The sequence below is a fragment of the Sciurus vulgaris genome (assembly GCF_902686455.1).
Source record: "Sciurus vulgaris genome assembly, chromosome: 8".
Classification (NCBI taxonomy): domain Eukaryota; kingdom Metazoa; phylum Chordata; class Mammalia; order Rodentia; family Sciuridae; genus Sciurus; species Sciurus vulgaris.
Genome location: NC_136468.1, coordinates 120,554,846 through 120,581,720, shown reverse-complemented (window position 1 = coordinate 120,581,720; position 26,875 = coordinate 120,554,846). Strand labels below are relative to the sequence as shown.

The 26,875-nt window shown below is 50.0% G+C and overlaps 2 protein-coding genes across 3 annotated transcripts in view; both read right to left on the bottom strand.

Moving 5' to 3' along the window:
- The window catches only part of LOC306667255 (immunoglobulin lambda-1 light chain-like), a 759,848-nt gene that overhangs the window by 635,506 nt on the left and 97,467 nt on the right, over nt 1-26,875 (bottom strand). The window lies entirely within an intron of this gene.
- Nucleotides 13,213-25,816, bottom strand: LOC306668892 (Holliday junction recognition protein-like; the record flags this gene model as incomplete). Its single annotated transcript, XM_079152635.1, is given in 8 exon segments — nt 13,213-14,751; nt 16,512-16,592; nt 17,686-17,778; nt 18,995-19,059; nt 20,428-20,527; nt 22,853-22,989; nt 25,434-25,500; nt 25,721-25,816. Coding segments are annotated over 8 exon segments (2,178 nt in total).

Here is a 26,875-nt window from a genome sequence, read left to right as displayed (position 1 = left end):
TGAACAAGTAAATTTTTTTTAAATGATGATACTGGTTTTATTGGCTCTTCTGATCTAGAAGTAATAAAATACCTATTCACTATGCATATTAAAAAATACAGGGTATAAAAAAAACTTGGAAACCTTTTTTGAAGCCCAGAATCCCTGACACACCAGGATATAGGAAAGAAAATCAACATAAAGAGTTCCTTCACAGCATCTCAGATCATAACTTTTTAGATTTTCTCGGTAATATTCATGCACTATACATAAACAATATGTTTGTGATTTAGCAAAATCTGATGAAATTGCAAGTAAGGAAAAAAAAAAAAAAAACAGGTAATGTTGGCAGGAAGAAAAGCTGTTTAAGTCCCTTCTTCTTTCCCTTTAAAACCCTGGAAAAGCTGCAACTTCTTCCATATGAGAGGCTGGGGATGAAAAGCTGAAAACTAGTGTAACAGGATGCTGTATTAATTCTCAGTCATTTCACACAATGGTTAAGCTTTCTTTAGTGAAATAAAATTACAGTGTTTTTTTCCATGCAAATAAAATGTCCATAAAAAGTCAATGAAAGCATAACCAATGACATGCAAAACTGTAACATGTTATTTCTCAAAAGTTTGAACACATTAATTTACATGACATACGTACAAAGCATGTTTAAAAGGAAATAAAAGAACTCTCTTGAATTAAATTATATATTTCAGTATAAAAATCTTTCTCTTTTGTGGGAACCCTATCAACTTCCAACACTGTGCTCTACTCTCCCAGGAGAGCTACTTCTTTTAACAGTCTTGGATTGGCGCTCACTCTGACATGAGGGTCTCAGATATATTTGTATACAACTAATCAACTAGTATTTTTGTTGTGTATAATAAATAGTTCAACCTATCATGGACTGACGCTCCTAAGAATATCATAGTGATTAATACTGCCACTGGAATATTTTTTTATTGCCTCAGTGGTTTAGGTAATATAATTAATGTACCAGAAACCAGATCTGCCTGAGGAAAACACTTCACTCTGTCTGATCTCTGAATTTCCTCAGTGGTAAGCTGTGTAGAGCTAACGTTTAGAGGGTGTTTGGTCAGGTTTCCCTCTATCCAGGAGGATATTGTCGTTGAACAATCTAGAACACAAAGATCCTGACCTGACCAGATGAAAGTACCTGCCATTATATAGAGGTTCCTAAATGTGGTTGTTAATTCAGAGCCAAGGTCTGAAGTGCCCACTTCACCATCTGACATTGCACCTGAGCATAGGAGTTATAGCCAAGAGGACAAATCTTTCTAGAAGAGAGAGGTAGTGGGGAGTGTTCAAATGTGCCCACAAGAAAGGAATCAGCACTGGCACCACTGCTGGATAGTGAGGATGTGCCTTGAGAATAGGCAAGAGGCCCAGACATCCATCCTGTGGGAAGGACACAGGCCCTGGGCTCCCTGCTCTGTCACTTTGTCTCCCTTCTGGAGCATCTGGACTGTTTTATGGTCTCCCAGTGACCTTCAGCCATGCTCATAGCCAAGAACAGCAGGAGAACCCAGGTGTGCAGTACTGTCTAGAGCAGAGCCAGACTTGTTCAGGTCCCATGCACCAGGGAAGAACTCAGTTTTTCTGATCCCAGCTCTAGCCCAATGCATGGCCATGCAGGTTTGCTCAGTATGATTCAGTGGTATAGCCTGAGGTCAGAAACCAAGGAGAGACTAAGAAATTTGGTGCAGAGAGATGTAACAGACATTGAAGAGCCAGGACCTCAAAGATGTGGATGAGAAAAGCCCCTTTAGAAAAGTCACACAAAGTGAGAAAGAGGAAATATGGAAGAGCTACAAAGAGTTTATAAAGGAGATGGTACTCATTAGCTCCCACTCAGGACTGGGAGATAGGCATCATTTCACAGGAGCCTGGAGCCACCTGTGAAAAAGGTGATGAATCATGTATGAATAAGGGAACGTGGGTTCCAGCAGCGAAGTATGTGGCTAAGGACACACAGCCTCATAGTGGTGGGTCCTGCTCCTTGTACTCGTCTTTGCTGCCTCCTCAGATGCCAAAGGCCAAGCAAACAAACAAAAACCAGTACAGAGATGTAGAATGATAGGGCACTGTATAAAGTGACAGGCCTTCCCTGTAACTGTGCTGTGGAGTGTAGCTGCTGTCCCCAACAATCAAGGACCTCCTAGATGATAGGGAGGTCACCACCCTGCTTGTGCCAGACAGGCAATCCTCAAGGCAGACCACTGACCACCTGACATGTCCTGTGTGGACAATGGTGATGGATGCCCTCTCGTACCTGAGGTGAGCTGGGTCCCAGTCTGAGCCCCGAGTGGCCACCGGGGGTGGGGACAAAGCCCAAGGACACTCCTTGGCTCTCCATCAGTGTTTACACCTTTTCCTCCCTGCCTGCCTCTGTGTTGGGGTCTGGGGCTGCAGCTCCCTGGGGCAAAGGGCCAGTCTACAAGACAGGTTTGGCTTCTTCCCTGATTCTCAGCAACATTTCACACCAGAGGCTTCTCCTGAAATAGCAGGAGGGTACATGGCTGCTGGGTGGATCAAGGGAGTTTTTGAGCAATGCCGAGGGAGCATCCAGGGAGACAGACCCTTCAAGTGGAGGTGGGCTCAGTCAACAAACACAACGTTATTTATGGATAGGTTTCTACAAGGTAAGAACGATAGCAAAGGAGTGCCCTGCCCAGTTGTCCACCTGTGGGAGGGGAGCATGAGGGGAACGTTACAGATTTGTGGTTAGTGTTTGAAGTGGTGGGGACATTTTTAGGGTACCCGACTTGCAGAGGACTGATCATTACTGGGCTCTTAGAGGAGACCCAAGTTGCTTTAGGAGGCAGCCTGCGGGCGTCTTGTAAATTCACTCCACTAACCCCAGCTGAGCACATGTTCCCTTACATTCTAGCTACTGGGCAAGAACTGGTCCTGTCTCTCAGAGACTTGGAAGAAAGACAAACATGTGCAAATGTAGGTCAGAGTGACTGAGACGGATGTGTTCTTAGGTCCACTAAAACAAACAGGCAAAAGACGGAAAAGGAGGACTGGTAAGAAAATACAATCCAGTTTCTCTACTGTAGGGGCTGCCAAGAGGGTTTGGAGCATAAGGCAGCATTTCTGCTCTGGGCTTAAGTAGAGTGACTAAATAGAGTGAGAGACACCTTCAGGCATTGTGAGCTTGAAGTTTAGGTGGGACAGTGTCTGTCAACACTGGGGCACAACAGAACCACCCTGAACTTTCAACAGTAGCACCCAGGACCATATGTTAGGATCCCTGAGCCTGGAGGGGGCTAGTGGGGGTCCTTAGGAGTTCTCCAGGTGATGCTAATGTGCAGCCATCTTGACAAGCATTGGTGGGGGGATAGAAGGGGGCTGAACTCTGGTGCCTGGGTCAGCTAGCTCTCCTTGAGTGCTGTAAAGGCTCAGGGGGCTGCGATTCACCCCCGAGGTTTTGGTTCACTAGATCTCAAGTGGGGCCACAGAGTTTCTGTGGTTAACAAACACGAAGGTGCTGCTGCTGCTGGTCCAAGTTTTATACCTGGAAATCTCAGGCCTGGATCCAATTCTGTGGTTGAGATTGGGCAGAAAGGAGATTTACACGTTCGGAGAAGGCCACAGGAAGTGGGAGAAGTGATCTGGGCCCCCTGAATGTCTGCTTCACTCAGAGATACAACACTGGATGCAGGTGGTCAGGCAGGCAGGGCCCCTGGACAGAAATGTGATATGCCCCCGTGCCGAAACAGGGCCATGGACAGCAGAGGCTCAACTCCTCAGTGACGGTCCTCTTGTCAATGCCTCTTCCCCCAGCAAACGGAGGCCTTTCTACTCTACAGAAGAAGGTAATGAGCCAACGGATATCAGTATACTTTATGTCATTTCTCTCCAACACCCTGGAGAGGACAACGAGTCCATTAAGGTAGGTCCCCTCTGGGATACTTCATTTTCTGGGTCAGAACCTGACATTTACATTGACACCAGCAGATCCACCTTCCTGGGCCACCTGTGAGTAGTTAGAGGCAACAAGGTGTAGAGGGCTCTATTAGTAAATTATGGTAACGCTAGCTGCTGTAACAGATAAAATCCAAACCTCAGCAGTGCACTGAAATAAAAGTTTATTCTCATCCAAATGAAGTTCAGTTGTCAGTGAGTTAGGGTGTGGAGCTGCTTCATGCAGTTATCAGGAATCCAAGCTGTCAAGGGCCCCCACCAGCTCTGAAGCATCACTGAAGCATGAGAAGGTAACTGCTCACCTCAAGATCAAGAATGGTCTACCACAACAGGACCAGGATGACCAGAATCAGGGACTGAGTGTTACTACAATGCTATGTTAAAATCGATGATCCATATTCAAATACCACTAATTGCCCCAAATAGCATCCTTGATAGCTACAACCAGGACCAATCCCCATCACCCACTGGGATTACGTTGCCTGTCTCTTTTTTCTCCTTTAATCTGGAACCATTTCTCAATTTGTCTTTGTCTTGTGTATCCTTGGCATTTTTGAAAGGTACTAGGTTGTTCTTTTGTTTTTAAATTGAGCTTTCATAGTACGGATCATTTTAGAAGTTTAATTATTCTGGATACAGTATACCAGTTATAGGATTTGTAAATATTTTCTTCAAATCTGACTTTTCTCTTTCTGAATTTCCAGTACCTTTTGAGGAAGAGAAGATTTAAATTTCAATGAAGTTTGATTTCTGTTCTTTTGCGGATCATATTTTTGGGATCAAGTCTAAAAACTCTTTCCCTAACCTAAGATCACTGCAATTTTCTCCTGTGTTTTCTTCTAGAAGTTTTATGTATTTAGGTTTTACAATTAAATTTATGATATGTTTTGAGTTAATATGATGTACCTTGAGTTATTTTGTATGATGGGAGGTACAGAAAATGTGTATTAATTTTAATGTCCTGGCATGGGACCAGTTGTTATGGCACCCTTTGTTGGAAGGACCATCATTTTCTCATGAATTACCCTTATACCTCTAGATGAACTGACCGTTCATGGTGATACATGACTCTCATATTCCATAGTAATTGTGTTAGTCACATTTCCATGGCTGTGTCAAACTGCCTGAGAAAATCAACTTAAGAGGAGGAAGTGTTTCTTTTGGCTTATGGTTTCAGCTATGGTGGGCTGACTCCTGTGCTTTGAGCCTAGGGCAAGGCAGAGGATCACAGCAGGAGTGCCTGGCTCAGGAGGTCTGCTCAGCTTATGGCCACAGGGAAGCAAAGAGGAAGAGAGAAAGGAGCCAGGGTCCCAGTTCATCCTCCAAGGACACCCCCAATGACCTAATTTCTTTCCACTAGGCCTCACCTCCTGAAAGTTCCACCACTTCCCAATGGTGCTTCAGGCTGGTGACCAAGCCTTTGGTACATGGGTCTTTGGGAACACGCAATATCCAAGCCAAGATGCCAACGTCCCTTGCTTTGAAAGAAACTGAGGTGTCTGATTGGCCACATAGGCCCATGTGAAGTGTGGTGGGCTGTGCTCCTGGCCCCTTACTGTGGGCAGATGTTTGGAGCCAGGCTAAACACAAGCCAGGCACCATGTAAGGGAAGATGCTGGGGAACTCCCTCTATGCCCTCAGTCTCATTTTTGTTCATGGTAGGGCCTGTAAAGAAATCCACAAGTGCCTGGAACCATGCAGAAGCATTGAATGTCCAACTCACTGGGGATTCCAGGACAGAAACTGGCCAGAAAAGGGCTGGCCCAGAATTTTAAAGCCCACCTCTGTTCTGGGCTCTACCCATAGCTCCTGGAGAAGTGGATCTTGTTGGAGAAAGAACAGGAGCATGAGAAGGCCACCAACCTCCACCTCCATCTCATGCAGATCTACATCTGAACTGGGGTGTCTCCATGAGTCCAGGAGTCCTGCCCCAGCCCGCCTACCACTCTGATGTCCATAGAATGCTCTCTTTGTCCTAGAGAAAAGGGAGCTTCTGAAGTCAAGTCTCCCCCTGTAAAGCCCCTGGGAAGAGGCTGCCATGAGCAAGCACCAGGGCTCTGGGTGAGGGAGTGGGGAGACTATGGGTCTGTGGCTTGGGGTGGACAATTTTAGTGAGGCTGAGGCTCCAGTCTTGGTGAGGCCCTCTTTAAAACAAAAATAAAAACAGACACACACTTTCGGGTACCACATGGAAAAATGTTAACTTTGAATGAGACAGTGGATGCCTATAGTCACAAATGTCTTGACAAGCAACATGCCCTGGGATGGCTGTGGGCAAGGGGATGCTGTCCCAGAGCTGGGGCGTGGGCAGGACCTCAGTTCTTGGGGTCATGTGGGGTGAGACCCTGGGGCACCTGGACAGAGGTGGGAGCAACTTGGCCACACATGGCAGGAGCTATGGCCAACATTAAGGCCACACAAGGCTAGGTACTGTGCAGAATGTGTGCCTGGATTCCCTGGTCTGTTCTCATAACATCCCCTGAAAGAGGCAGCAACATTGTGCACTCTACTTTACAGACAGGGAATGTGGGGGACTAAGAGACAAGGTTTCCTGCCCAGGCCACTCAGCTAGTGAGCTGAGGAGGCCCATGTTATAAGGCAGGGGTCTGGATATAGAAACTGGGCCTCAGTTCAGAGTAGTGAGCATGGCAGAGCTGACTCAGGAGTCTGCACTGAGTGGCCCTGGCCCCAGAACCCTGTCCTTGCCAATTATGTCTGAAATTGTACTCCCAATAGCAAGCCGGACCTGCTCCTTATGGGATGCTTCCAAGGAGAAGGAGTTAGAGAAATGTAAGAAGGACATCAGGGCATAGACCAGAGTAGATCTTCTGTGTGTCCTCCAAAATTGCCAAGATGACCAGTGGCTGGTCCCCTGCCTCTGGACATTTCTTGGGGCAGGGTTTTCCTGGGCTGGCTGTCTCCCATTTTCTCCTCTAGGGTTGCTGCTTCCCTGACCTTTGGTCCAAGGGACACATCTATACTGAAATGACCTTGGCTGATTGAGTCCTCACTGGGGTGCTGAGCAGACAGATGGTGCCCAAAATTCCCTGGCCAACTCCTCCTGGCACTTACAATGTGCTACGCTGAGCATGGAGGAGGCCACAGGAATGATCCAGAGAAGTCCTGCAGGCTCGTGGCCCACTAATGAAAGGAAGTGCCTGGAACCTTGCAAACAGGCCGCTGAACTTCATAGGGCAGTGAGGTCCCTTTTGCCTGAGGGGCGGAGTCGCTTTCTGGTGCAAGGGGGCTTGTGGAGAGGCAGGATGAGCACAGGGATCAGGGAGTAGGCCAGGCAGGCTGCAGGGCAGTGGATTGAGAACAGGAGATTTGTGTGGGAGAATCCTGTGCGGGGTTCAGGGAGGGTGGGAGTCAGGTGGTGAGAATTGAGAGAGGTTGGTAGTGGGAGCCGTTTGACATAAAAGGTGCTGAGGTGCTGCCTGAGCAGCTTGTCAGGACAGCGAGAGGCTGGGTAGGGAGCCCTAAGAATGGCACGGCCTCAGTCTCCTGCAGGAGGAGGAGCAGCCAGGGAGTGCGCTAGGACTTGGTTTTGCCCTGATCATAGGTGGATTGCATGGAGTTTAACTCCATGATGAGGTGATCTTGCTCATCCACAAACTATGGGAGAACATTGTGTCCATGGACCTGCCACACGACAAGGCCACAGTCACCTGGATAGGAACGTTCCTCCAATGAGGGTCCGGGAGCTGGAGGATAAGGTGGCAGAACTGTCCAGGGCCCCTGGTGGGGCTGGGGTTGTCTCTTGAGGTTGCCTCCTCTGAACCCTGGGGCTAGCAAAGAGCAAGAAATAGCTAGAAATAGCGGCAACATAGATAGCATCCAGAGGTCAAGGCCTCCTCTCCCAGGGCTGTCCCCACCCCCAGTCCAAGGGAGAGGTCAAAGCATCCCCTAAAAGGGGTCATGGTGTTGATTCTGAAAATGGTCCTGGCAGCTTACCCTGCATACCATACTCGCTTGAGGAGGGGTGTCCCACAGGGACCCAGAGGCCCCCGCAATGCCTGCACCCTCCCCAGGTGGCTGAGATCCTGGATGCCAATCTGGTCCACCTGCCCATGGTGGACCATCTGGAGGTGTGGCACCTTCTCATTGAAGGCATCCACTTGCTGGCACAGTACCACCGGGAGACTGTCCTCATGTCACTCTTGAGGCAGTCCCTGCCCATGGAGAGGTGAGTGCCCAAAGGAGAATATATCCCAGAAGCCTGGGGCTCAGGGTGGGCCAAAGCTATCTACCTGAATCTCATGTAAGGGGTCCCCAGTCTCCAGTGAACCACTGATCCTGAGCCCAGACTTCCAAAGCTTCATCATATCCAGCTCAAATCTGGGACAGTAGCTCCTCACATATGGGTCAGGCCTGGGAAGTCCAATACCATCCCCCGATGGTGGCCCTTTCCTTTTCCGTGTGTACCAAGCCTCAGGCAGGTGAGCAACAGCTCGTGCCTCCACAGGCCTGAGCAAGTCCCGGAGGTGTTCCACTCTGTACCTGTTCTTTTTCAAATGTGGCCTCAGAGAGTATCCAAGTGTCCTACCTCTAACCAGGAAAGATACAGAGCAGCCTCCTCCTCCCTGGCATTATGTCTACAAACCCTACTCCTGTGTGGGGGTGTGGGTCTCAACAAAGTTAGGGAGTGTGCTTATCTGGGGAGACCCAGGGAGGCAGGAGACCTCCCTCAGAGCAACTAGTCTGTGTGGCCACAGTGGGATAAATGAGGTGGAAGAGGTTTTATGATTTGTTGAGGGTTCGTGGCACTTGGAGCAGGGCTGTGGGGTATGGGCAGGGGGCAGTGCATTTCTGGAAGTGTGTACACAGGTACTGCTGGCATTGCTAATGGCCACCTTTGGGTGACTTGTTCACCACCTGGATTGTTCACCTATCTCTGTGTAATAAATCTCCCACAATGTTGTAGCTTAGAACCGACATATTAACTCACTGTGAGGGTCATGAGTGAACACATAGTTGGCAGTTCACTCAGGGTCTCAGGAGACTGTAGTTGGGTGCATTATATTCCACAGCCCTGGGTGTTCCTCCAGGCTCCCCTTGACTGCTGGTAGAATTCCGTTTCTTGCCATTTTGTGACTGAGGGCCCTGTTTCTTGGTTTCCTTACCCCCATGGTCATTTTATTCTTGACACTAGTGAGTTTCTTTTACCCTCCCCCATCTGATTTCTATCTCTAGGCCCTGTCTCCTCTCTCCCCAACCCCAAATACCTCCCTGCTCTTTTGTCCTAGGTTTTGAGGACTCAAATAGGGAGTTTACATGTCTTTTTGTTTGTTCGGTTCAACCTTGTTAGACTTGTTGCTTTAGGCCTTTAGAACTACCAATTCCCACCTCTGTACCTAACCCATTAAGGCACCAACCTGTGGCAGTGTCTTTCTCAGAAGAGTCGTGAACTTGAACTTGAGGATGGGAAGGCATTTCCTGTTGTTGTTTGGCAGGTCATCGAACCTTTGAAAGCCTTAATCTCCTCTTCGGTAGCACAGGGAGAGAAAAACACCTTCCTCTAAGACTCATTGAGAAAATTAACTGATACAATAACATCAGCAAACTGCCTGACATGAATTGGGTCCTTGGAAGTATTCCTGGACATGTCCTTACAGTCATCAAGCATTAGTACTAGTGGGGATCTTGAGTAATACATGTGTTCTAAGGGGGCCATGACTTTCCCTGCAGTATTATGAGACTAAGCAGAGAAAGGGGCCCCAGCATGGAGTCAGGAACCTGGGTTCTAATTATGCAGTCTTTGGTGACTCACACCACCTCCCTGACATTCAGTTCCCAGAGTTCAGACTGTAACTGGGGCCCTGCTGAGGGGTTGAATGGGGGTTTTCCTTGCCAGGGCACATGGCAGAAAAACCACAGTCCTTGTGCCTGTTTTTGGTTGGCCACCTGACAGAGGTGTGGCTGGCAGTGGCAGAGAATGTGCCTTTTGCACAAACCATGCTCCAAGGCTTGATGGGCTGGCTGCAGTTGAGGTTTAAACCCAGGGTGAACACCACCTCCAAAGCTGACATCTGGCACTTGGCCGCAATGGAACCCTTGATGGTGAGTGGTAGGGGCAGGCCCTGGGGCTTCTCAGGGGGTCTCAGAGTAGAATTTCAACACCCCTGATCCTTCTATCTGCAGACCCTGAGCACCATCCACCTGCTCCTGGAGAAGTTAGACAGGAATGACAAGCTCAGAGACAGGTTCCCTGGCTTCATCCACACCCTCCTGCTATAGCTCGGAGCAGCCTGGGTCCAAGACTGCCTCAACTATTCTGAAGACCTGCAGGCTGGTCCACACCGGGATCCTGCCCCAGGAGATGAACTTGCAGAGGTGCCTGAGGGCAAGTGGAGAATGGGAGAGTTCATGGAGTGTAGGGAAGTAGGCTTGGGCTTGACATAGTCTCCCCCTGTCCCTTAGACGCAGTCTGGGCCCCATGAGTCATCTGCACCAAGGGTCTCGTGTTAGCCTCTCACCATCCTGAGGCCTCTCTAGGACAGTGGTTCCCAGCTCTCCTGCAGCTCCCATGGCACACAGAGCAGAGCTGCTTTCTGCCAAGAGAGGAAGCCTGCTGCTCTGAATGGCAGAAGTAGAAAAAAGAAAGGGTTAACTCTCAGACCAGTCAAGGGTAACTTCTATCCCATAAAATACAGGAGAGTTAAGAGACAAATCGGAGGTGGGAGAAGTTACTTCCAATGTATATTGCACTTGTATGGTTCATATAGTTGGATCTAGAATATACCTGACTCAAACTGAGGCGAATGGAACAGTGTCCTGAGAGGGATGGTGGAAAAGCCAGGGCCCCAGGAAGACAAGCTCAACCTCAAGCCATCAAGACCAAGCACACTGTGATGCTATAAACTCAGAGCCACCACAGTGGCACCCACCTCAGAGGCTATCAGCCAGCATCAGTGGGCAGTAATGACGTGGGGAATGAGCCCCCCATATTTCTGGAGAGCACACAAACTGGAAAGCCCCTTGGGAAGGCAATTTGGGAAGGTGAGGCAAATCTATTCATGACAGTGTGCCTCTAGGCTTGCAGTTATGCACAAGGACCATGGGACATGTGCTCCTGATGTAGGTATCAAGTTTGGTAAAGTGGAGAGAAGCCCACTGCTTCAGTCCGTTTTGGGTGACTATCATGAAATACCTGACGCAGGCTAACTTTATAAAGAAAAGATCTGCCTCATTTAGTATTGGAGATTTAAGGGCCTGGAACCAGCATTAGCTGGGCTCTGGTGAGGCTCTCATGGTAGACACAGAGTGTGTAGGAGGAATTACATCTTGTAAAGGGGAGGCCAGTGAGAACCAGGTGGGGTCAACCTCAGGGACCAACCTGGGTCCCATACAAAATTCCTTAATCCTTTGAGGACAGAACCCCAATTACATAAGTACCTCCCATGGGGCCCCACACCACTTCCATTACTCCACTCTGGGTCATTTCCAACCCCCGACCTGACCTTTTGGGGGACACATTTAAGCCATAGCACCCACATGTCAGTTCTTGTCAAATGGACACAACCTCATGGTGAAAAAAAAAAAAAAACTGCAGAAGACACAGGAGTAAATTATGTAAGTGAAAGTCTAAAGCACAGACCACATCTGCTTATGGATCCTGTATTAGCTGATCCTATAAATTGGCTAAGACTCGCCCCCAATCCCTTCTGCTCTGCCTTCCTCCACTGGACAGAACACCAACACATGGCCTGGACAGAACTCGGCAGGGTTGCTGCACCTGAGGGGACGTGGGGAAGCCAGGCCTGTGCAGTCCCAGGCAAGGATGGGTCTTCCTGATAGACAGAGGAAGGGGCTGTGTCTTTAGGGAGCAGCAGACCCAAGGGAAAAGTCTGGGACGGTGGAGGCCACATTGTCCTGGCCGAGCCTGCACCACATCTGCTGCCAGCCTGCTCTCAGGGAAAGAGGACCCTCTGTGAGGGGCAAGGTTCCTGGCCAGGGTCCCAGCCACATGCAGCACAGGCCACCTTCACTGGTTCAGTGCTGTGGACCAACTTGTGCCTCTAACACAGATGGTGATGGTATGTGGACACAGGGGTTTAGATGAAGTCAAGGGGTGGGGCCTCACAATGGGAAGCACTTATAACAGACAACAGAGACCCCTCTTCCCTCCTCCACCCACGGCCAGGGAGTCCTCACCAGAACCTGAACATGTTGGCACCCTGCCCTAGACTTCTCTCCAGACTGCAAGAAAACAAACCTGTTGTCTACCCTACCCAGTCTCTTCTGTTACAGCAGCCCAAGTTGATTCATGTGCATTGCTAATGGGTAGCAGCTAAAGACAGGTGTGGACAGGGAAAGGACAACAGAGGGGTGATCAGGAGAGGGGGTGGGAAGGAAAAGCACATAACTTAACCTTACTTTCCAAGTTTTATTGAAAAAAAAAAAAAACAATTTCATTAACACAGATAGTAATATATCACCAATTATTACTCTAGATGGCTGGTACACAAGTACCACAGTGGGCTGCTCTCCAGGTCTGGCCAGCCCTGAGGCCTGGCTCCTGTGCCTCATCCAGCCTTCCTGGTGTCACCTGAGGCTCTGCCCCAGGAGGGATGTTTTCACACCTTCCTGTCAGTCCTCACTGGGAAGAAAATGACTGACAAGACAGGTTTGCTGCTCTGCTCTGGCTGGTCACACATAGGAGTTTACATTAGAAACAAGTTAGAAAAATTAAACTGGAGCTTCCAGTCAAGAGGCTGAGCCAGAAGGATCCCCCACTGTGGCCTGCCCAGTGGATCTGCCTGTCCAGACCCCTTCCGCCTGCAGCAGGGCAGACCTGGGGAGGCAGAGGGCTGCTGCAGACAGACACAAAAGCAACAGCTGAAGAGCAGGAGAAGATGGCAGTGAGCACATGCTTGGAAAGGAGCAAGGAGTGGGAGGAGCCCCCGTCATGGCAGCACCTGGCTGGGTGGTCCTGGGAGGACAGGAGGAATGGGGAGAAAGCAGCAAATGGGGGCCGCCAGTGGTTTCTGGAACCAGCCAGATGCAAGAGAGGCAGGAGCGAGCTGCTGGGAAAGGATCCTAGGTTGGACAGGCAGGGGTGGGAAGAACAGAAAAGGCGGTAATTATGGCAGACAGGACCATCCAACTGATCCCTGAGGGGTCTGACCCAGCAGGGGACAAGCAGGGACAGAAGGCTGTAGACATGACCTCAGCTGGCCTGCCCAAACCACAAACCCAGAGCCCAACTCAGCCCTGGCTTCCCTCCTCAGCATCACAGGGGAAAAGCTTTCACTGCCAGGAACTGCACCCCACAGGCAGAAATGATCCTCCTCACCAGCCAGCCTGTACAGGGCTGCCCAGCTCCCCTGATCTCGGGTCAACTTCGTCCACCTCTGAAAGATCCTGGAAACTGGCCCGGTGTCCACACAGTCTGCGTCTTTTGGCAGGGAACTGAGAGTCCCTCCCAGCACCCTGAACAGATTGTGCAGAGGGATAAGCCTCAGCTGCAGGTGAGCCCTGTGGACTGAGCATGTGCCACTGGGGTGATGGTGACCACTTCTGAAAGGGAGAGTCGCGCTTTGATTTCCCGAAGAGTTCTTGGGTTTGGAGTGGAACTTCTGCACTGGCTTCATCCAGAGGCATTCCATGGTGTGCAGGTGACTTTGCCTGCCGAGGTGACGTCTGGCAATACTTTTGATGAAGCTGGTCAAATTTTTCTTTAATTTCCTTATAGCGATTCCTCCCACAGCACAGAGGTTCACCTTGGCTGGGTGACAGTGACTGTCTGAATGTTCCAGAATTGTGTCCCTGAAAGAGGCTGGATGTCTGCCAGGAGTGGCCACGGCTCTGCGAGGGGCTGTCCTTTGAAGGAGATGGAGAGGGCTGGCTCTCAGGTGGACCTCTACCTATGTCCACACATCTTTTGCCCAGGTTTTCAAAAGCCTCACTCAACCTCTTCACTTTCACTTTGCTGAAGGGTAGGCGCCGCCTGTGAGTTTCTGAGCTCCTGAGGCTACCTGGACTCCCTGGGCTCCTAGAACCACCTCTGTACACGTCCACAGCCCAGGAGCCCGGGAGGCCATCAGGGCAAGACCGTTTCGTAGGACTTGGGCAACATTCTTGATGAAGCTTGTTGAATTTGACTTCAATTTCCCTGAATCGGTTCTGGCCTTGGATGGGTAGCATTCTTGGTCTGGAAACTACTTTCACTGGAGAAATCAACCCGTTTAACATCCTAAATCTATTTTCCTGGTCAGGACGATGCACTCTGTTGAGATCCAAAGAAGTCAATGAAGAATGCTGACGGGGTGCCATCTGAAGTTCCTTCCAACTTGAATCTAGTTTAAGGATTTGGGTTTTGTTTCCTGCAAGAAAAGCTTTGTCCAGTTTTAAACCTGGCTTATGTTGAGTGATGTGCACTAAGTTCTTACAGTCTCTCAAGGGTCCTGTCTCTTGCTGAGGCTCTGAACAGGGTGTAGGCCTCTCCCTCCGGGAACGCCGGTCCCCTTCACTGTGCACCTTGCTCACCCGAGCCCTGCTCCTGTGCGCGTGCCTCCTCCTGGAGCTCCAGCTTTGCACGATGAAGGTCTTGGTGGAGATTATGCTGGAGGGCTTTGTGCTCAGCAGCCGGCTCATGGAGTGCAGCATACCTGCATACAAATCACTGATGGTGACATCACAGATATCATCGGCCTTGAAGTTCTGGCTGCTCACACAGCTGTTGCTGCTGGTCCCCAGCAGTGACAGACGGTCATTTCTAGGTGCTGTGGCCAGGACTGCTGGGCAAGGACACAGTGGATCCTGCTCTCTGGGGAAGGGAGTTGAGTCTGCAGGGTCACCAGGGTTCTCTGCAGTGACACGTCCACAGCATCCTGTGGGAGAAACAAAGTTGAGGGCATCATTGTTCAAAGCCACCCATGACCAGGGCACGGAGCCATGACCACATTTTAAAAAATAGTACAAAAAACAAAGAGAAACTACAAATGTTTAGGAGTAGATTCTCAGAGATCTCTTTTTAACTCCTAAAACTCTGTTTCAGCTTTCCACCTCACCTTCTCAAGAGAAGTCCTCTCCCCATGGGCTCTTCCAAAGTGTATTAGGAACCAGAAAATATGACATAGTCTACCAATGGGATGTGAGTAAGACCCTGAATGCACTGCTTTACAGAACTGTGCTTTCACGTTGTGTGAAATGTTTACTCAAAAAATAAAAGTAAGCCAATGAAAATGGGGAAAACACTAGAAATATAAACAGAGAAAAACAGAACCTGTGTACCAAGCTGAGAGCAGAGTGGGAAACAAGGACCCGAGTGAGTATGGCACCCTGTGTGCTCTCCTTTTGGGGACACAGCCCAGGGACCAAGGGAGCCAATGGGGGATGCCAGGGATGGTAGTCACAGCTGCCACCATCCTATGGCTGGTTTGTACTGGATATGTGAAGATATGGGTGGTGGTGACCAGGAGAGAGGAGGCAAATGTGGAAGCAGAACCAGAATCAGGGCGAATGAGATTGAGCTCAAATCTGACAGTGACGTGCCAGAGGGCTGATTAGCCAGGAAGGGGGCAGGCGGGGCTGCGTGAGCACCAGATGCAGTATTGCCAAGAGGTCCCGGCATGGATTTGAAAAATGGTCACGCCTTCTCACAGATCCTAGGAGCAACAGTTAAAATAAACAAACAACAAAGAACTGGACAGGAATCGGCTGTCCTGTAGAGAATGCCACATCCAGAAGACATCACAGAATGGCAGGGCTGGAAGAGCTCTAGGTACCCAGAACTACAGGCCATCGTCCTCCCACTGATGCCAAAACCGCCAGGTGAACAATCTTAGAAGACTCAGGGCCATCTCAACGACTCACGTGCAGCGAGAAGTCCTTGACCAAGGACCAGACTCAAAGGTCGTCAGCAATGGAGAGGTGGACAGAATGTCCCAGAGGACGCTGGGTCACACAGTGCTTACCACAAAGGCGACGCCAAGGTGGCCACAGACAAGTCTAAGTCAAGGTACGTCTGGACTATTTAAGATGAGTGAAATGTGAGAGATGGGAGCAGTAACCTGAAGGCCAGGAGCTGCTCTTGCCTGCCCGCAATAGGCTGACCAGCAGACATGCCCAGCTGGTCCTCCGCTGATGGCCATGAGAGGTTGTGGACACATCACTGGCTCATCAGTGAATTGCACTGTGTCCGCCAGGTTTCTGGCATGTGCTGCTCACTGTGGTCAGAGAAGTACTCTGTGCTGAGGAGAGGGAGCCCAAAGGGACAACACACACAGACTTGCACACATGCAGTGTGTGTGCCGGTATGTGCAGAGGGCACTGAAGGGCAGACCATGCACTGTGGAAGGACGCTCGCTGTGCTCCTCCTGTACTTCTGGAGACCCCACACTGCTCAACCCACTTAAGAGGGGGTGAAGAGCTCCTCAACAGTCACCAGGTCACAGATGCACAGGGAAAGAGCTCATTTTAAAAAATCTTAATTCCCATGAAGTGCAAGGGGGTCGAAGTTCATGTTGACAAAACGTGCCTGCCATCAGCCACGTGCCCGATGTGCATGGTACTGGGCTCAGTGGTCCTGTGGCTCCAACAAAACCCAAGGAGACACACACACAGCTCAAGGAAGTTTCTGTGTCACACTTACCAGGGTCAGGGGAGGCTGAGGAAGGCACCAGAGTAATGGGTGTGTCCGTGTCCGTTATGCCTCTTTTCTCTGCACCCTGAAATCCAAGCCCATAATTACAAGAGAGCTGCTGATGTCAAGACCCCTGGTGCTGTCCCCCGACAAGACACCAAGGACGTGTCAGGAGCCACTCCTCTCAAAACATGACCCTGCATCTGGCACAGCAGCACCAAGCGAATGAGCAGTGGAGGGAAAGAGTGTCCCAGAGGACCTGGAAGTCTGCCCTCAGGCCAGGACACCCTCACTGGCCGGGAACTCCTCCCTGGGAATGTGCTGGCTTTTCTTCATTCACCATTATTTGTGGACTGCCTATGGACCAAAAGGACAGTGGGCAAACACCCAAAAACCATGGCCTAATTCCAATCCCTTCCTCCGATCAACACACCAGGAGGACGATGCCTGCTGTGCCAGGGTGGGGACAAGGGCGTTGTTAGTCTGTCACTAAGCCAGGTCCCTGGTCACCATCACTGTGATGTGTAAAGTTGCTGCCTTTGCTGCCAGAGCTACTGTTCTCCACTCTGCACCCTGTACTTCCTTGGGATCAGAGTGTCCTTTGCTTCTGAAAGATGCTGAGGTAACATGGGAACTGAAGAGGTGGTACCCTCAGGGAAAACACTTTAGCATGGGCTCTTCTTCATGTGAAGCTGAAAGGTGGCTGCCCTGGATCAGCACACCCACCCTGGGGTGGGGCTGGGAGGATGCCCACCTCTCATCCCACCCAAGGACCCCACACTGCCTTGCTTCAACATGATGCCAGACCAGGCGGAACAGGTTGAGGACGAGGGGTGGCCACCATACCTTACTGCTGATCTCAGTACTGGTGACACCTTGAGGGTGGAGGCCCTCAGAGTGTCCAACCCAAGGCTCCACTAGATTTGTGGGCTGCCCCAGGACAGTGGGGGATGGGGCGGCCTTCTACCCCTGCACATCCCTGGGATGGTGCTGCTGTGGGGCAGCCGGAGTGTTGATTCAGAGCACAAATACATATCATGTGAACAGAAGGGTCTGGAAAAGATCATGCTGAGCATCTTCACAGGCTCCGTGGTGAGCAACCAAACCCACAATGGCGCTGCCCCTCAACACACCCACTTCACAATCCAACTCTAACAACACGTGAGGAGACAGAGTACCTCAAAACACCCTGTGTCTTGAAGCAGTGCATCCACCTGGGTCAGATATTTCCTTCTCAAATCCGTTTCCACAGGGCTCCCGGGCACTGCAGGCTGATAACAAGAGAAGTCAGTATCCTAAGAGCTGCTGGGCACAGCTGGTCTCACGAAGCTCATTAATGCAGAATCTCTAAATGAAGCTACTCAGAATGGCCTTGTGCCTCCTCCTGTTAGCAGTTCAAAGTGGCCAGGCCACTTGAAAACCGCTGGGCTCTGTGACTGACTCCAGGGAGTTCACCCAGCTTAACTACCAAAAAGAAAGTAATAAGACCAAAAACATACAAGTCTGGAGATGTTTACAATAGCTTTACTAGAATATCCATAGAAGAGTTCAGGATCCGACTATGAGTAATAGTCTGAATTGCTAGGTTTATATGAAGAAAATTTTGTGACCCAGCTCAGGAAGCTGGCAAAGGCTGGCTGTCCTGCCCGTCACCTGCCAGGCACTGGAAAGAGGCTGCAACCTCCTCTGCACTTGGGTGGGGACATGTGGGGGCCTCAAGAATAGGTGGGAAAGATCACAGGGAAGGCTGCACCCCTGGTCCTGCTGCTGACCCCTACAGAGGGTCTCAGGAAGTACCCAGGGTCACTTCCTCTCCCTTTAGACAACTGAAGTCTCATGAGGTGTGGGCAACCTCTGCACAAGAGGAAGCTGGGAGTAAAAGAGGTGCAGTTCCTCACTGCTGGCAGCGTGTGACCAGACAGAGTTGCTTGTTACCACCCACCCAGATGGGCAGGAAAATGAGAACCAGACCATAGAAGAAGACAGTTGTGAGCCCTTGGGGCACTCAGCGCAATGGACACAAAGGACCCTTCCTCTTCAGGGTAGCTTCAGCTACCTGACTACATGATGTTGTGACTAAATGGGTGGCAAGGGCTGACCGGGAGGTACTTCCCTCAGGACACTGTGGGGGAGGGTGGCCTTGGAACCCAACTCACAATGTCTGGGTTAGTCAAGGCGCACGGCCTGCCATGAACCACAGTGGAGAAGTTCTGGCTGCGGAGTGGAAGTCCCCAAATTCTCTACCATTGCCTAAGTTCAGAAGTCAGGCCAGACTTGAAGGTCACACTGGCTGTCAAGGGCTGGGCTGAGAAGGAGGGACCTCTCCTTTAGAGATCTGAAAGGGGGAACAAAGACCTGAGGGATGGCAGCAGCAGGAATGCACCCAGAGGACTTGGGGCCGCCGCCCAGGGCCGCCTGGGGTCTGCAGAAGCTGACACTGCACCTGAAGCCCAGACCTCCCTCCCTCCCTCCCGAGGTGGCCCTTACCACCAAGGCCAGGGCCACAGGACTGCCTGCATCTGAAGCTGCACCAGCATTGCTGCTTCCTGAATCTAAAAGTAAAACAGGAATTTCAATCAGAATTTTTATGAAAGTTTGTACATCCCTCTCAAGGATGGCTTCATATCCCTGAGTACGTTCAGTGACCACTTACCTACGAGTCATGACCCTTGCCCAGCCCTGGTTCTACAGAGTTCCTACAGGCTGCAGAGTTCTCCATGGGCTGTGCAGGCAGCTGCGAGCCACAATGGGCTACTGAACGGTGGGATGTGGGCCACAGGGCTGAGAACTGACTTTAAAATTAATTTTCAACTAAACAGTCACAGATGGTTGCTGAGTACCACACTGGACAGTGCAGTTCTTAACCATTTCTCATTTCATGTCACCTGGGAAACTCATGGATCTGAGGATTTATAGAATTAGAATTTGACTTTACACAAGTTAACAACACCCAAGACCAAAATCCTCATTAGTTTTCTTTCTGATTCTACTCAGAAAGACCTATTCTCCCTTTAGTGACTCAGCACATTTCACTGACTGTCCACCGTGGGCAAGGTGCCAGGGAAGGGCTGGGCGAGGTGAATGAGGATGTTGAAGGACCAGTGTCTGAGGGACAGAGGAGAGTTAAAAGGTCAACTAGAAAACGTCCAACGGCTACAAGGAGGAGACCAAGCATAAAGCTGAGCTGCAATGGGGGTCTACAAGGAGCCTGGGGCACTGAGGTCACAATGTGGGTAGTCAGGCAGGACTTTAGACCTCACTCTGCATCCTGGTCTCTTCCCACAGGTAGAGGGAAGCCACTACAGTGCTTCACACAGAAGCAGCTTGACCAGAATCCTGTGTGTATCTAGAGAACGGGTGGCGAGCTGGCAATGTGCACCTGCTGGAATTGGGTTGTAAAGGGACTGAAGAGAGAGAGGTGGCTAGGCAGGCACAGGGCAGTAGGCAGAGTCAGAAGGCATGCTCCACATGTTTAAGGTGAAATCTGAATGGGACATCCAGCCCAGAGGGCAGGCCAAAGGGAGAAGGAAAAGGGACAGGGCTGGGTCCAGGCAGTGAGAGGGCCTGGGCAAGGACAGAGGGTCGACCGTGGAGGTGGGGTTTCCTACAGAAGTGAGTGTTCACAACCACCCCTGATCTTGTCAAAGCTCAACATGATACATTTTAAATGAAAAGGGGGGTGTTAATTTATATAAGAAATGTCTGAGAGTCGTTTCTGTGCTGGGCACCATGGATGCACGAAAATGGCTTAGAAGGATGTAACCTGGCACTTCAAGATGTCTTTTGTTTTAAGAATACCACCAAGGGGGGGAAATTAAAACGCAAAAAAACATCAATAATGGGAACCTCATCCTTGAACTGCAGGGACAGAGACAGTTGGCCAGTTCCTCCTGGTTCCTCTCCTAACAGGTGGCACTCACCAGCTCCCAGGACTGGTGTGCAGGACAGGGGAGGCTCTTCACCTTGGGCTTCAGCATGCCTATTGCCTTCCATCCGGTCCTCCAGCTTCCCAGTGGGGTCCTAGAGGTACAGAGTCAGCAAAGACAAGACTTCTTGAGCAACAGCACCTCTGCAAGCCATCACCAGTGAGAAGCCTGCACCTGTCCTGCAACACAGGAGAGCAGGCCCTTCTCATTGGCTTCATCGAAGGCCCAGAGTCTCCCAGAGGCAGTGGAGCTTCCCTGCAGAAAAGCAGCCCTGCCTCCTTCCTCAGCGAGGGCTCCTCACCGCTGCCAAGAGAGTGCCTCGAATGGGGAGCAAGGGCAGGGGTGAGCTCTGCCATGGAACAGCCTGGTCCCTGCCCACACAGGACTCCACAGCGACTGCAGCAAACAGAAAACCAAAGTGAAACAGAACAATCCTCACTTGGTCACGGGGGAGAATCTAGAAAAGGTGGAGGCCCCTGGGGAGATGTTCTCAGTAAATGCCCAGAAGTGGTGTTAGGGTCTTTACAATGTGGTGTAGCCCTGAGCTGGTGTAAACTTACGCTCCTGACTAGGAGCTCACACCACAGAGTGATCAGCTGGTCACTCTCCTGGGGAGGCGTTTCTGCCCTCTGTAGACTGCTCTACACCAATGACACCAACCAGTTCTCTTTAGTGAAATTGGAGCATTCAAAATATCACACTAGATAAAATATTTTAGGAATTCCCATGGGGAGGACTGTCCTTGTAGGCATTGTCTCTGTGGGTCCAGGGGACATGAGGTTCCTGTGAGCACTGCACAGCAACTCAACTCGCTTCTGGGACCCCACAACCTTTGCCTCCAGTGACACCATCACACAGGTGGGACTCAGCAGTTTTCAGAACTAGGTTTTGTGACTGCCTGGGTCTGAAGGGTAGTACTCGTTTGGGAATCATGGGGAAGCAGCCAACCCTCACCAACCCCTGCTTGGCAGCTCTGGCATCTACAGAGAGAACCCAAGCCTTAGGTTATGTCCATGGCTCAGGGCAATGCACAGTCTCCAGGGACTGAGGGAGGAGTAGGAGCGTTTGGTTCTGGGGGAAAGCTGAAGGTAGATTTGGGCACATTCACCCACAATCTAGTGAGGCTGTGGATGTCCAAGCTGTATCACAGCTATGCCCACTTTTCTAAGTCCAGCAAATCTTTAAGCCCCTCAGGGGTCCTCTTACATTTTAGCAAAAGCCTTATTGTCCAGACAGAAGCATTTTGATACCAGGACCATCCCAGCATCATTCTGATAAGTGGGTGCCTCTGTGTGTATAATTTAAAGAGAACAGGTCCTAATCTGATCTCTGAGCATTTACTGAAAAGGGCCGGAGGGACATCAATACTGGGGAAATTAGGACTGGGATGTTCCCCTGGGGACTCCACGCAGGGGTTTTATAAATGGAGCTTTGCTGGAATGCAGCCATGAGTGCTCATTCCCATCATCCAAGCTGCCTCCCCTACTACAGGGCTGAGAAGCTGCCACAGACACACAGGGGCAAGGCTTCAAATATTCACATCTAGTCTTTCAGAAAGAGAGTAGCAACACTGACTTATAGTCAAGGGCAGCGAGAGCACTAGGGGCATGTCAACAGGAGACAGAAAAATATGGTGGCTGAACTGTAGGATGGATGATGAAGACAAGGTTCCCATGTCTATTCACTGGGAAGAGAGAGTAAAGTCACTGGGTACTTATTCACACGTGTACATGAACACACTACACTGAACTACGATGGCACTGGTGGCCATTGCAGCACAGAGGTCAGGCTCACTTTCAGGAGATCTGTGTACTTTTATCATTTCTATGACTTAACAATCAAGAAGATGGTTTTATTTTAGAACTGCTGTCAGTGCTGTGTATCTTTACACAGAACATTCATGGGTACATGGGTGTCTGGTCTTGGAAACTTGAGGAGGAGCACAAGGCACCTAAGAAGCATGATTAACGGAACAGACAACCTTGCAAAAGCTACCAGGGCAAAGGCTCCCAGGGCCCTACCATAGGAGAGCCGGCTCTACTGGCACAGTAGAGATCACAGAGCTGCCAAGCTCTGGGCCAGCTGGTGGGCATGGAACCTGCATACTCCCCTCCCCATCCTGTTTCTTCCCCAGAACAGACTGGATTGAGTCTCTTCTATGAGGACCCAACGAGTGAGCTCCCAGCCAGGCTGGGTCGACTGTGAGAAGTCTGAGACCTGGCCCAGCCTCTGCACCGGAGCCAGCTGTTGGAGCTTGCAACTTCTCACAGAGGAAAGGTAAGGCATAAAAAAGAGCTAGACATCACAGGGCTGCTCCTGATAAGCAACAAAGAAATGCTTCTTGGTAAATCCTCAAACACAGAAGAACAGGCAGCTAGGCCAGGAAAAAAGCCTCTGCCAAGGCCCCAGCACCCTAGGCGCAGGATGGGTGCCGGTCCTCGTTCACACCAGCACTCCTCCCCAGCAAGGCATTCGGGCAACAAACACTGACATTAAATACCTGGATCAGTCCTTCACTTCCTTTCTTTATTAGTTTTCCTCCCCAAATTTTCAATCCTTAAGAGAAGAAACAAAATGACTGTTTATTACTCAACAGTGAACTCCTCAGCGTGTCTTCACAGAAACCCAGGTGACAGATGCGAAAAGGTTGTGATATTAACAGTGAGCCAGCTAGGCCCACAGTCTGCTGCTAGCCTTTAAGTTGAACAGACAACTGTTGCAATGGAGATCTCTCCCACCTAGTGGGCAGCAGTTCTTCAAATCACATCATTAACCTGTAAAGTTTAATGAGAACAGGAACACATGTGTGCCAGGTAGTGTCCTTAAAATACACATATACTACATTTACAGCAAGTACTTTTCTTTTTTTGGCACTAGGGATCAAACACAGGGCCACTTAGCCACTGAACCACATCCCTAGTCCTTTTGATTTTTTATTTTGAAACAGGGTCTTGCTAAGTTGCCAAGGCTGGTCTCAAAGTTGTGATTCTTGTGCCTCAGCCTCCTGAGTCCCTGTGATTATCAGTATGCACCACCACACCTGGCAGAGTAAGCACTTTTTGAGGGAATCTCTACATCACACTCAGAGTTAGTGCTTAAAAGTCCATGCACAGGTCCAACGCTGAGTTCTGGATGTCAAATGTAACCAGTCTTGCCACCTACCAGTTTGCAGAACCTGGGCCACATATTCAAGTTCTCCCTAAACTTCTTAGGGGAAATTCAGATTAATATGCAAAGGTGGAGGCTTCAGATAGTTTTTAATAACAGCAGCAAAAATTTTACACAGTGCTCACTATGCTTCATGTTCTATTCTAAACCCTTTCTGAGAATGCCTCATTTAGAACTCACAATGACCCACCCACACATAACTGGTATAGTTCTCCTAACATCTGTGGGACAGGGACTTACCACAGTTATCATACAGATGGATGTGGGCAAAGCAAAGTTCAAATACTAGTCCAAGCCAGCTGCCCAAGTGGTGGAGCCAGAATGGGAACTCTGGGCAGCACTGACTCTGCACTCTTGACCACTGTGCTGCATGGCCTTTCCAGAGCAAAATGACGCTTGCACACATGGACTCTGAGTCTACCAAGGCTTCACACTTTGGTTAAGTGACACAGTACAAGTTACTTAATCTCTCTGTACTGTGTCCACATTTAATTGTGATGATTCTAACAGTAGTGTCTACCTTGTAGGGCTGAGAATCAGTATGAGACTCTTAGGAGAGACAGCAGGGCATGGGCTCAGTGGTCAATAAATGCAGATGACTAGCCCTTCCCTGGTGTCTTCATCACAATCAGTGACAGAGTTAGTTTCACTCTCCTCCTGCCTTGACCTGGCAATTCACACTGCTATGCACTAAGAAAAGGCCATGCCACTAATTGTCTCAGGATAAGCACCAGGACAGGGATCTGTGCCAGGAACACGAGCTGTGAGCTTGTTACACACAGATCTCCTGAATTTGCACCCAGCACGATAGTGCTAGGAGCCTGTGTGTTAGCCAGCTCTACCTGGTCAAATGTGCCTGTTCCCAAGGTGTTCAGGTGCTCCATCCACTGTTCTCCCCAAATGACATCCAAAGTTCTCACTATCAAAGTTAGTGGTATTCAAGATATGTAGATTGTCCAAAACATTGCAGATGCTCCCTATCCTTGTTGTAAGAAGTCAGTGAAGCCTACAGACAAACCTTTAGGTTGAGTCCTGCCAGATCAGAAAGCAAAAGAAATTTGATGCCAGAATATTCTAGTGTCTGCCTGGGTAAAATTTTCACCAAAAGTGTGGGTGGATCAGTTAAAAGGGCAGAGCAAGGATTTCCTTGATTCAAGCAGCAGGACCTAACCTTTTGAGCCTGTGGGTCTAGTGCAGGGCAGAATGTGATCTGAGATTTGCTTTCTTTAGTAGGTGAAAGTGACATGGTAATAAGGTCATATGGGAACAAGTGCCCTCATCTATTGCAGATACTCTCCAATCACTTACTAAAGAGAATCCACTTAAGACAGTTTACAACATTAACCATTACATCAAGAGGCTGTTTCTGTATGTTCCAGCACAGTAGTCAGAACCTTGAAGAAGATGTTACTGCCAAAGTTAAACAGGACAACCACAGTTAGTGAGTGTCACCAGTGCCCAGTGCTGCTACAAGCTTCTCATAAGGGTCCTACACAACTGCTACCACATCCAAGATGGGTAGATGATTGTCATTATCCTTCCTCTCCTGCAGATGAAGAGGTTGAGATGCTGACTGGCTAAGCTGACCTGCCAATCCTGTAAGACAGAGGTATTTTTTAACCAGAATGCATCTTTGTGTCTTCACGAATTCTGCTTGGTTAGATAAGTAATCCTATTGGCAATAAATAATATATAGGTTCAGAAGAAATGTTCTGATCCCTACTGGTGAAGTCAACAAATGTTCACTAAGAGAGTGGGGACAGCATTTCAAATTCCAGACTGCACTATTGTATTCACATTGTCAACCACAAATGCTCAAGATCTTTACATACCCTGAGGTGTCTGGTAGGTCAATGTGGACATCTGCACCAGCAGGTCGTCCTCGAAGGGGTGGTTATACTGCAGGGAGGAAGGGGCATCCTGTCAGGTCCCAGGGTAGCGGGGGTACTGACACGAGCAGAGGAGGTACCCAGCCGCTAGTCTGGAGCGCCCCACCACGCTCATCCGCCCCGCCCGGACCCGCGAGCGCCCCCAGCACCAGCCCTCCCAACCGCTCCCTGCACTGGGGCTCAGCAACCTTCACCTCCCTGCCACGTCCCGCCCCATCGGCAGGGCCCACCTTCTCTATCAGCTGCTGCATGCGCCTCTGGAAGCGGCGGCGGTTGTTCCTGAGCTTCCGCAACAGCGCGTCCTCCTCCAAGCCTAGAGGCCCCATAGCACAGTAGCTAGGCGCCACCGGTTGCATTCACCTGGCTCAGACCCTGCACACAGCTTAAACAGGAGGCCTGGACCCCACCGCTCCTCGGGCTCCTATTGGCTGGAGCGGACTGACGGCGTTGATTGGTTCTTTCAAAATGTTTATCCACTTTCTCTCCGTCAATCCGCGTCCGAGTTTCTAGCCCAGTCTCTGGCTTTGTGTGTTGCGGGGTGGGGGGTGGGGGGTAGACAAGGTCCTCAAGTCCATTTGGGGCCTGTACACTCTGTTACTCTGGCTCTGTTCCTTTCCCTTGCACCCTTGAGAGCGGGGCTACAGGACACTCCCTTTTAAGCCTCCTGTCCACTAACTCAGCTTGCATTGCATTATGCCCTAAGGTTTCTTTTTCTTCTCGTTTATGTTTTGGAGAACTTTCTCTGCTGTGCACTGTGGTTAGTGTGTTAGTGCCACTATTCAAAACCGGCCTTTCCTAAGACTTGTTCCTCCTCCCTGGAAAACCACCCTCAGATGCCAAGGCTTTCCTTATTGGTTTCGACAACAATCCAAGGATCTGCCTCTCTGTCCAGGGGCTCCTAGGCAGCTTGAGGGGAAAGACTTGTCAGTCTCAAGTTCAAGGCTTTAATGGAAGTCTAAAGTGTTTGCATGAGCCAGCCAAATCCTGTGCGTTGGCCCTTGTCATTCGGGCCTGCTAATATCTCAGTTCCCTCTGATTGGCTTCTCCTATCCCTTGAGTGGTGGCCCAGCAAAGGAAAGAGGAAACCAGAGTGATGCTTCTCATTTGATGTCATGCCTACAACCCCCTACCCCTACATGCACCCTAAACATGTGCCTTCAGGACCCAGGTCCCCTAAGCAAACTCCTTCCCCACAACCTCCCACTCCCACAAAATGGTGAAGTATCACAAATCAGCTTCTTCCCCAGGTGCAAAAGCTGAAGTGGTACAGCACTTCCGGGTCTCACAGGGTTCTCACGGGCAGCAGAGTTGAGGGCATAATATGCAGTTCTGGGTGCAGGGTCTTGCACACTGCTCTCGGCTAACCAAGCTAGACTTTCCAAACC